This window comes from Dermacentor variabilis, chromosome 1 (genome assembly GCF_050947875.1).
Source record: "Dermacentor variabilis isolate Ectoservices chromosome 1, ASM5094787v1, whole genome shotgun sequence".
Classification (NCBI taxonomy): domain Eukaryota; kingdom Metazoa; phylum Arthropoda; class Arachnida; order Ixodida; family Ixodidae; genus Dermacentor; species Dermacentor variabilis.
The window spans coordinates 286,710,956-286,722,188 of NC_134568.1; the positions used below are offsets into that span (position 1 = coordinate 286,710,956).

The 11,233-nt window shown below is 47.8% G+C and overlaps 1 protein-coding gene across 1 annotated transcript; it reads right to left on the reverse strand.

The window, feature by feature from the left end:
- Positions 1–4,844: 4,844 nt before the first annotated feature.
- Positions 4,845–6,998, reverse strand: LOC142566653 (uncharacterized). The gene is made up of 2 exons (XM_075677488.1): positions 6,069–6,998; positions 4,845–5,969 (listed from the first exon to the last, which is right to left on the reverse strand). Exons 1-2 carry the CDS (start codon positions 6,849–6,851, stop codon positions 5,331–5,333), a joined length of 1,422 nt encoding a protein of 473 aa, XP_075533603.1. The 5' UTR covers positions 6,852–6,998; the 3' UTR covers positions 4,845–5,330.
- Positions 6,999–11,233: the final 4,235 nt, after the last annotated feature.

The window sequence follows — 11,233 nt, forward strand, 5'->3', positions numbered from 1 at the left end:
AAAGTTTCTTCTTTTTTATAACAGTGCTTTCTTGACTGCCATTCTTTTTGATGACATACTTTAATATCCAGAGACAGTCGCTGTGTTAGATCATAAAAATATGCACTGCGCGAAGGAGCAAAAGCTTTGAAGGCTCCACTATTTCTTGCCTTCTGCCTCTGTCACTCTTCATATGCATATTTCAAGAATCTCCACTTTTTCCTCAAAATACTCTCCACAGCCAAGGGACATCAAGTGTATTCAAGGGCAAATTTCCAGGTATCAGGAGACGATTGCAAGGCTTCGAAAACAGCAGGTGAAGACCCCCAGCACAGTCGAAGGCCTTAGCAGGCTGTGATGTAAATATCTTGCAGCTGTTTAATAAAGGACTCACTGGATTGCACATAGAGACGATAATGTTGGTGCGTGCTCAACTGTTTATGCAGCTCGACCAGGGCAGGCTTCAGAGCTGGTTGTACACTTGCCACTTTGTTTTGGCACGCAAGTAATCACATAATTTTGTTACCTTAATTCACACTCCTTCGTAGAAGTAATAAAAGAAACAGCGTCATATTTATTCCTCATTAAAAAAAAACCCCATCCTGAGTAAATTAATTGCTGGCTTGTTTGTGTAGTTTATTTAATTATCTCGATATTCGTGTGTGTTTCTTATGCTTATGTAAATGTTTGTTGCTACCACGCCATTATTTTCCGAGTATTCTCTCTTAATTGCATTTTCCCGTTTTCAGGGGTCTGCCACTTTTCTTACGATTTTTCTACCAAGAATTCTTCTCTGCTATTTCCGTGTTCTTTGCTGTCCAGAAAGCTGTATGCTATTGGAGGAACACGCTAATATCATTCATTACTATACTCACTTTCGGGTGAATTATTAGAAGTACAATATCGCAAACGATAAAGTTGTATTTCCTCATTAACATGATTGTTGCGCTAAGTTACTGCTTGAAACGTAACGAATATGAATTTAAATACAACTAACAAACTGAAACAACAGCTTCGTGCGCTGGTCGTCGCAATATATAAATAGCGGCGCAAGCGCCTGCATTAAATCACTCCATGGATGCATCGTTGCTGGTAACAAAAACACAACCGAAAACGAAGTCCTGGCCTCCGAGACTTGGGGGCGCGTAGCAGCCATCTCGGAGGCGAGTGTGTTTCACCGGGTCCGGTTGGTACGCTGAGAGCTAAAGTCAGCTAAAATTACTGTATATGGCTCCCTCAGGGAGCCATATACAGTAACTTTAATCGTTAAAGTCAGCTGCAGGGGACTACCAGAGTGATCTCTCTTATCGTTTACTGTATTACTTTAGGCCGGCAATTGGAGCCACCGAGGCAGAAGCGAGTTGCTGTAGTAGGCAAGCAAATGCACCAGTGAACACACAGTCTGCAACCAAGGCATTCAACAAACAGCTTCTGGACAATTCCTTCCGCTACAACACCTCGGCGTGCGATCGGTTGTGGTTCATGAGCGATTTCTGTGTCGTGCCTCTGCCTCACCAGACGATAGTCTAGTTCGTCTTTCCCGACGCCGACCTTTCGATGTTTTCGGCTGTGCTCCTCGTGTCCGCAGTCGATTTCTAAACACCAACTGCCGCATCTGCCCACAAGCAATGGCTACAAGTACACCCCCCCCCCCTCCTCCATTTTCAAGCCTCCTCATCTCTATCCGCTCAGCAACATAGATGCGAGACAGATTTCCCAGAGGATTCCCTTCATGCAATTTAGACGACTAATGAATGGCGGAGTCCAATACAGTATCAAATGACCTATGACAGGCCGTCATCGCTGCAAAACAATAAATAAAGGCGACAAAACTGAACATGTCTATAAAGTATTCTTTCATCTCACATTGAAGCTATCGCTTGCGCATTCGCATTACCCTCTGGTAACCCCGTCCCGTGATTTTTCATTATTTTTGTCATAAAAAAAACAGCACAAGACAAAGGTTGCATTTAAACATTGTTAACATTGAAATCGGACATTTCTGAACATCGTGGGTAACTTTTGCATTAAATTAAGATTAAATCCTAAGGTTTTACGTCCCAATACCACGATCCGATTATGAGGCACGCTGTTAAAGGAGATTCCGGAATTTTATTTACTTTCACTATTGCGCGACAAACGCGTTTTCTTTTTTTTTTTTTTGCGTTACGCCCCCATCGGAATACCGTATCCGCGGCCGGGTCGATCCTGCGAACCTTGCGCTCAGCACCGCAATGCGAATGGGCTGTAAAGCCACCGAGCTAAAGCAACAGTTGCAGCGTGTACGAAACTGTTGCATGGACGCCGTATAAGTAAGTTAATTAATGGTTAGCTACTTAAACTAAATTTAGCGAAGGGGAGGAGGTGGCATCACGTCATGAGTGCATCAAATGAAAAGCAATTATGTCCAATTGAACGCCGCTGAGCGGTCCTGCAGATTATGAACTGCAGTTTTTCTTCGCGCACACAAGGAGCGCGCGAAAAAAGAAAAGCTGGCAGATCCTACGCCCTGTGAGAATAGATGTTACGCGAAGCAGTGTGCAGGGAACCTACCAAAATAACGAAACGACCACGAGAGCACCAAGGCGTAGGCGGCTCTTTCATGACCTACATGACACGCATGTCATGACATTCATGAGGTCAAATGATGAATGTCATGACCTATCATTTATGTTCGTCATGCACTCGTCATACTATGCCAATTATGGGACATACGAAGGCAGACGTAGGCGGCTGTTTCATGACCTACATGACACGCCTGTCATATTAATGTCATCACCTATAATTTATGTACGTCACGCACTCTTGTCTTACTATGCCAATTTTGGTACATACCTAGTTAAAGGGGCCCTGAACCACCCCTCGGGCTGGGTGAAGTAACATATTCCGCGGGTAGCATACGCTGTTGTAAACATCTCAACCAAGTTCTGCTGTCGTACGCGATCCGTGGAGCTCGCAAGCGGAGCGCGAAGTCACCTTTCTCTCAAACGCTCTCTTTTTAAAGGGACACTAAAGGTTACTATTAAGTGAACGTGGACTGTTGAAATACCATCCCAGAAACCTCGAAACGCTTGTTTCGTGCCAAGGAGAGACTTATTTTAAGAGAAAATGTGTTCTGAAGCGTCCGCGTACCTCTAGCGCAGTTCAAATCGCCCGCCCTCCGATCGAGGAGTAGTGACATCATGGTCTCATAGTGACGTTGCGCCATCGGTGAGTAGCACGGCGTCCGCAGACGGCGCTAGCCACCCTAACGGCGCTACGGCTTTTCCGCGCAAAACGCAAACGCGCGGCCAAGAACAGAGCCAAGACAGAGTCGACAGCAGAGCGAAAGTGGGAGTATGGTGGCTAGCGGAAGGAGAAACGCGCGACCATAAGCCGGTACTTTATTCTATGACGCAAACTTCGACGCTCGTCGCAATTAACCCTGACAACGACAGATTGGCTCGCGATGCTGGGCTCAACTTCAGCGATTTGAGCACTGACGAGCGCGACCTGCTGCTGAGGGCTCGCGCTGCCGGCGTCGTTGCGTACTACGACGGCGGCCTCGACACCGGCTCTCCGGAGCGGGAAAGCAACGAGGGCTTCCCACGACATCACAAGGAGGTGGCATTCTCACTGCTTGTTCGAAATGAAAGTTTCGCGAGCCAGCAGAACCCGCGCAGCACGACGCGATAACGAAACTACTGAAACTCCAAAGTGTGCGCGGCGCAGAGTCGAGCGAAAACGAAACCTTTCGACCACCCATACTACAGAAGGGTAACGTCAAAATGTTATTTTTTCGTAGAATCGAATAGACGTAGACAAATAGCATTTCCTTCCGTCTTATAATCGAATGAAATGATATTTTCAATACGAGTAGTTGAGTATTAGTAACACAAATTATGAGGAGTGCTTTCGTCATCGGACTAGTACCGGAATGTCACTGGGGGGTCTCAAATCGTGTCATGCATTTACCTCAATTTCTTGGTTACTAAAGCTCTGTTCGCGATTATATTGACACCTTAGACGTTCTAAAACATTGCTCTACCACTTTAACTTGACTTTCTGGTAACCTTTAGTGTCCCTTTAAAAACCTCATGATCCTCGCTCTTTTCTGTGTGCTATATTTCGTCATAAAGCACACTCCAATACGCGGCTGCTATTGGTCGCTGCGCTCGGCTACACCGCGGCCGCCGCGAGGTGCCGCCACGAGTCCAGTGGCTAAGCGCACTGCGGCTCTCTGAGGACAGCCGCGTTTGGCTTACGTTTAGAGCGGCGTAGGCACCAAATCGGAAATTTGAACTGCGTGCCACGGTGACGTCACCACCGTAACCTTCGCAGTGCAAGGCATTAGAGGAGGAAGGGGAGCACAGCTGAAGCCGTGTTAGGTTGCAGATAACTCCGCTTATGCTGAACGCATTGAAGTACTTTTTGCGGCAAAGTGGTTCTGAAATAGCCTATCTTCACTTCAAATGTCTTTCTCCACTTCGATAAGAAGTGGTTCAGGGCCCCATTAACGAAACGACCATGAGAGCACCATGACGTAGGCCACTGGATAGATAGATACTGTCAAAGTCAAGATACTGTCAAAGATATTGTCATGCTTGTCATTTGATAGATAGATAGATAGATAGATAGATAGATAGATAGATAGATAGATAGATAGATAGATAGATAGATAGATAGATAGATAGATAGATAGATAGATAGATAGATAGATAGATAGATAGATAGATAGATAGATAGATAGATAGATTCAATACGACTGAAGTAACCAAATGATGCTAATAGCATTAAAATATGAGAGTGGAAAGGAAAACGAGAAAAGCGCGCAGCAGACGATAGGTGCGTCTGTTGTAAGTGAATGAAGGCCTTTCCTCGTAAATCTTGTCTACTTCACTTTTATTGCAGCAAGAACATCATGAAGGACAGTAGGGTGAAAAGTATAGCATTAAACTCAGGAATGCGTCCGGAGATGTGGTGCAGAGCACCGGAGAATGGTTTTTCTAGCTTTAAACTTTGAGCGATTAAACTTTGAGTCCCTTGTTCATCCCACACTGGAAACCCGACGCCCAATCGTCCATAGATTAGGTTCAAACTGAATTTCAGGGCAGATGTAGTTGAGTCATCGACGGAAGTTTTTTGAAAAGACAGCATTTCATTCAGCCTTGACGCGGTCGCCGTCACCAACCGTACGTAACCTATAGTTGCCACCGGGTTCTTTTTCATGAGGTTAGGTTTCTGCCCTTTGTGCTTTTCTTCTTTCTTCTGACCTTACATTTCGACAGTCTTCCACTCCTCTTTTAACGACACTACTCCCACCTACACCACTGGCCTCACCACTGCTGCTGTAGGATATTTCGAATGTAACACTACATCCGAGAGGCTGGAGCTCCGGCAGCAAGACTGGCGGAGTATTCTGAGCCTTGGGGTTGCACTATGGTCACCTGATCGAAAGCGAATGGGGGGGCGCCTTGTGGACCTTGTGGGACCATAACGACTGGATTTGCGTTGCCAGTGGCATTCGGCGCGAAGACGCCAGCGTCGGCCTTTTGTCCTGGCAGCATCAGCTCCGGCCGGCTTTCCTGCACTCCGAACGTAATCCCTTGAAGGCACTGCAGTACTTCTAGCCTTCTTTTCCTCGTATATGTCTCTTTCGCTTGTAGTTCTTGCCGCTCTCTCTTCAATCCATGCAAAGTAGCAAGTGTGGAAGCGATGCTCTCGTCTAGTTCCGATATCCGTGACCGAATAGCGTCCTCTTGCTGGTACTGGAGCGTTAGATTGTTCACTAGGTTTTGAAGTGGACTGGTCACAAGTGTGGTGTTTGTTGACGGCGTTGAGGATGGATGAGGATTAGAGATGAAGGCTGACGTAGGGGCTTGCGACATCATCACGGGCGGTTCAGAGCTGGAAATTACCGCTGACGTCGGGGCTTGCGCGTTTGGTGTCGGAAGTCCCACCATGTTCTCCATGCTAGGATCCATCATACTGGTTAGTTGAACCGGATCATTCTGTAAAGGAAGCGATGATCCATTGTTTGAGACAGCACGAGACGATGTCGCATCATTCATAAATGCTTTAGTAGACATGGAAGTTACTGTGCTTTGTACCGGCATTTCAAGCAGAAAAGTAGGCTTAGAGATGACTGCTGACGTCTGGGCTTGTGCTTTTGGTGTTGGATGCCCCACAACGTTCCCTATGCCATGATTCATGATGCTTGTTAGAGGAACTGGTGTCGTCTCGGAAGTAAGGGACGATCCATCGCTGTAGGCCATTGCAGAAAACTGCGATATCCCAGTAAATGCAGAAGTAGTCGCGGAAGTCTTACTTCTCACTCCTGGAGTTTCGAAGAGCTGCACAGAAGGTGGCTGCGCTGGCGGCTCTCGCACAGCAGGCGCCGCCCTGCCCACTTCCAGTTTCGGCTTACGTTTTTTGCCCTCTGATGCCTTGGAATGCGACACGGTTCGATTCGGGGGTAGCGGTGGCTGCATCGGTGTAGGCGGTAGTACAGAGACCGAAGTCATGCTTACTTGTGGTTGCGGCTCCTTGTCTAGTTGTTCTGACTCGACACACGTCAACGATGACGGTACTGACGGCGGAGCCGGTGCGGTTCCAACAGTGTCAACCGTGAAGCTTGTGCTCGCATCCGAAAGTCTGCCGCGTTGAGCCGGCGGCTGCGCTTCAGTGACGCTGAATGGCTGCTTCGTTAACCTCCGGCCCCTCTTGCCTGTCTCTGGCCGCTGTTTCTGAGCCTGTAGCATCCACTTATTCAATTGAGTCTGTGCCTTGATAGAAGACGGAAAGTTCACAACCGTTTCCATGGCTCCCAATGGGTAGGCGTTCTTGCCTGGAGCCACGCGCCGGACCGGAACTTTGTCGGCGAGTCGTTTCATTATCGGGCTTGCTGTCACGGCACAGCTTGGTCGTCGCTTTCCTATTCGTCTTTGGATGTCCAGCGTCGGCGTTCGAATAAACTTCGTCGTCTTCTACTCCCCACCGCACGTGCTCACGTGGAGCTCTCGCACGCACGTCGTTGCCAATTACCCATTCTTGATAAGTTGATGATGATAATAAGTATTTATCATCATCAACTTATGAAAAAAATGGGCAATTGACAAACTTAAAGAAGGACGTAAACGTGAAATAAATGAAAATATGTAATCAATAATGTGCATCTATTTCATTATAGAAACAACCGAAGTGGTACAGTGGCTACAATTATAAACGTTCATGCTTTGTGCGTCCTTCCCTACTTGGATCATCGTCATCGCCATTGATATCAACATTCGCGGTAAATTTAACTACATGGAAGCACCCCACAGGGAACAAAACTGTCTGGTTCTTGTTCAGCCAAGCAAAGTGAACATCACCACTCCGATCTGTGTTGCAGTTCCTACATTGTCACAGACGCCTTTTGCCGATCGATTTGGAACAGGCAGCAAATATGTCTGTTTGAAGAAAAAAATCGGTCTATTTTCGTCATGTTGCGAAGAGAGTGAGAGAGAAGTGGTTCTTTATGAAGAAGTTAGCACTGCCTTCTGCAGCTCTTGAGGGAGCACGGCTCAGTGCCAAGTGCCGAAAGGACGATGAGGGAAATGACATACCTCGTGAGTGAAAGAGAAGAAATGTTCAAATTCTTCCTTATGCTAAGCCTTTCTATTTAGTCAACGGGTGGGTTGCACTGGAGCTGTGAACGATGCCATAACGACTAAACTGAGTTTCTTTAGAAACGCCACCCTAGAATATACTAATAAGATGCAACGCTAGCGGAAATAATTTGCAGGCGTGTGCAAGAATAGTAGCGCCTCCCCCAACTCGATCACTTTGCGACATCTTTGCTGCTGGTGAAAAATTGCAGTCATAAAGTGAATGAAGCGGGGGAGTTCCATTACTTTAGCGCACAAGGCTAGATGATACAATTCGCACGCTTCTCCACAACGTGCTTCAATAACCCACAGTGATGACCAAACGAAATAAGGAAATAAGAAATGAACAAATAAAAGCAGACTGGAATCAAGAAAACAAAGTTTTCAAGCCGATCAGAAAACCTATATATATGCAAGAGGCGTTTGTGAAAACCTAAGCACTTCGACATGGACTAGAGGGGTGACGTTTGCTTTGCTTTACTGAAGCACGGAGAGCTTACAAGACACTATTGTTGCTAAACTAGTATTTTAACTGTTGTTACAACGCTCAGACGCGAGTGGAGCGCCTTCAAACATGCATACAAACGTTGTCATCTAGTGCGTTGCGCATCTTACGCTCGTTCGAAGCCAGAGCTAGATGGGCGTTTCATAAGGACCGAAGACGCATATCGAGATGCACCGTCATGCACCGAGATGCATGACGTGCTGGAGGAAAGAGCGCGGTCGCTCATTACCAGTGCCATAAACTAGTGCCGTATGTGACGAGCTTGGCGTATGAGACCGTTGCGATCCGTGGCGCTTGGCGGTGATGTCACGTGAGCTTTCTTTCAGTTATATGGACACTCCAGGTGCATTTCTACCGCCGGCGTCGCCGTGAGGCTCCGTATAAAGTCCAGGGGCGATAAAATCGTCGCCGCGCGCCGTATGCAGTATGTGCGTGTGAAATCGTGCGAGGGCAAGCCGGCGATCGCGACTCAACCTCGCTCACCCAACGGAGGAAAGCAAGGCGGAAGCGCGCCGCCTTCCGTCGCGCGCAAGACTTCGGGGGAGGGGAGGGAGTGAGGCGCGTTCTGCTACCGGCGGCCCGGGCTGCCGCGCGCGCCCGGCTGGGCTGCTATTGGCGGCGAGGAGTTACGGAGTCGCCATCTATCGGAAGTGCCTCGCTGGCGTAGTATGAGGGATCACGCGGCGCGCTCCTCATAGGTTTTGCTGTCAGCGCTCACTCAAAACACCACGCGCGAGCTCTCCCGGACATTTCTGGAAGTACTTTCGAAACGAGAGAAGTTGTTTAGTGTCTAAATAATAATCATCGGCAAACTGAAAGCACACAATCGTTTACAGACTCTATCTCTTTACCGAATACGCACAGCGAACGCCACTGCGCGCGGTCGCCGCGATGGAGTCTCCCGAACCGGCTTCTTGCGTGAAAGGTAGGTAAACGCTGAGAGCAAACTATGTGAAATATGTTCTTATAGTGTTTGTATAACTAAATGGAGCGTAATAGAAAGAAGCCTCAATGGAGTGATCGCGCAGATTCGCAGCGACCGACTGCGCGCCTGCATGCTTGTCCGCGCACTGTTTCGCTTTCTTCGCGCGCGCGTTCTCGCACCGTACCATGAGCTTTAGGCCGCAGAATATGAGCATTTGACAGTATACAAGCAACCACTGTTGCGTGGGAGCTATCAGAGCTGTTCAAAAATAACTTCGTTGTAGAGACTTCCACGCCTAGAGGGACTATGCTGTGCCGTCGCGACGATACAATCTTTTTTTTTCTTCTAAATTCTTTGACTTTTCAATATTATTTTTCGAGTTGCGTCGCACTGTATGTTTATCGGTGTTCTCAGCGTGCAATTTTCCGTTGAACCTTTTTTGTAATCCAGTGCATTAATTCATAACGCAAACATGACCATATGCCATGCTTTTTTTAAATGTGCTTCTTACCGCTGCCTTTCCACTCCACTGAACTTGCCAGTATCTATAGCATCGACAAGTTGATAGACCAAACCGACATAACATTAGTCGTGCAGCAGACTCGGGCGAGCGTCTCATTGCGCGTTTTCAGAACATCGCAGACTGGGCGCCGTAGCAGAAATATTCCTCGCGTCTGTGCTTGCTGCATAACCGAGTTGTAGCCGATGACTGTTTGCCGGTTTTATGTTTCGCGAGCCAAGCTTCACGCAGCTTCTTGTCCTACGGCTACGTGTGAATAAGGCTGACACCGGCCTCCGTTACGTGCGTCCGGCCCTGCGGCACCGAGCAGTAGCCTACCATGTTGCGTGCCTTCAAAGGCACCCACTCCCTATTGTAGTGCTTTCAAGCGTTGTAAAGGAGACACTCGAAGCGGGAAAATTTCGCCACTAAATGAGGACCGCAGCGTACGAGGGAATTCAAACTCGTTTTCAGCTTGCTTCGGCGCTCCCGAAGCAGCCGACGCGGCCGCTGTGTCCACGTGATCCCTCCTAGCACGTCACGCCGACGGTGGCGCCAGCTTTTACAGTGGTGGAGCTCGAGGCCAATATGCTGAAAGCCATTTGCGACGGGTACATATCCGCGTTGCGCTGTCTTTACGGCGTAGTTCGTGTTGATGCGAGCAGCAGCACGAAGGTCAATTCGCTCGCTGCCGCTGCCGCGTTTCGTCACTGCAGCGTCTTGACGAGTTTTCGCGGTCATCGAGTGAGATGTGTTCATGTTTGCTTGTAAAACCATGCTTGTCAATTTATTTATAGTCGGATACAACTCAAGTCTGCAGTCAAGCCCCACCCACACCCTCATAACTGCCAGCCACTGTTCGTCCGCGAGGCTGCAAATAGTTCGTACATTAAACTTTCCCTGTTACCTAAATAAGGCGATAACCACAAAAATAAAATTATAAGCCTGTAATTTTGTACGTTTTCACTCGTCTATTATAGCGGAACACTGGAAGCCTAATTCTTCATTGACGTGAAATCAAACGCTTGCTTCGCTGCAACTATTTACTGTCAAGTTTCACTTCAGTTCGCATTGAAGTTTCATGAGTAAAACGGGCTCAGCAGTGAATTGAACTGTACCGTACACGTGGACTTTTGAAGAGTGAAATCCTCAGAGTTCGTACACTTTGTCCATGTCTGTTGCACACCTCACCGCTTCTGCCTATGAAAAGGCTCTTCAAGAACAGCAGGCGCTCCAGAGGAATCATGTATGACGCCATTTTCAAAACGTCGCATGACGACGACTTCTTTTCCTTCTGTGATTGGCTGACGGAGTAACAACCTCGCGCGGTCCGTGTGCCTTGGTTGCCAACTTCTGTTTTATCCTACTATAGTATGCCTATGTTTACAAGTTTATGCGGCCAATAAAACTGCCATCCTTACTTCTTATAGCTGTCCACTAATTTGCTATCGCAATCGATGCTTCACTTTTCGGGCAAAACTGCGACGATTTTTTGTGTGGCTTTTTCTGAAGCGTTAGCTTTCTCAACTCGTTTCTTAGTTTCGTGCCGTTGGCGCCGTCCGTAGCGAGAGAGGGGAGCGAGAGAGAGCACGTGATACCACGTTGCTATTCTAGGGACCATAGCATTGCCCAATTTCGCGACGTTGGTCGCAGGCGCACATCTTGACAGCACGCCAAAAGGTGCTTCCATTGGTTGAAGC

Excerpts from the sequence above, each read along its gene's own strand:
- LOC142566653 (XM_075677488.1), bottom strand. The coding sequence starts at position 6,851 with ATGAAACGACTCGCCGACAAAGTTCCGGTCCGGCGCGTGGCTCCAGGC. Across the intron at positions 5,970-6,068 it reads CTTTTCTGCTTGAAATGCCG|AATGATCCGGTTCAACTAAC; the intron begins GTACAAAGCACA and ends CTTCCTTTACAG.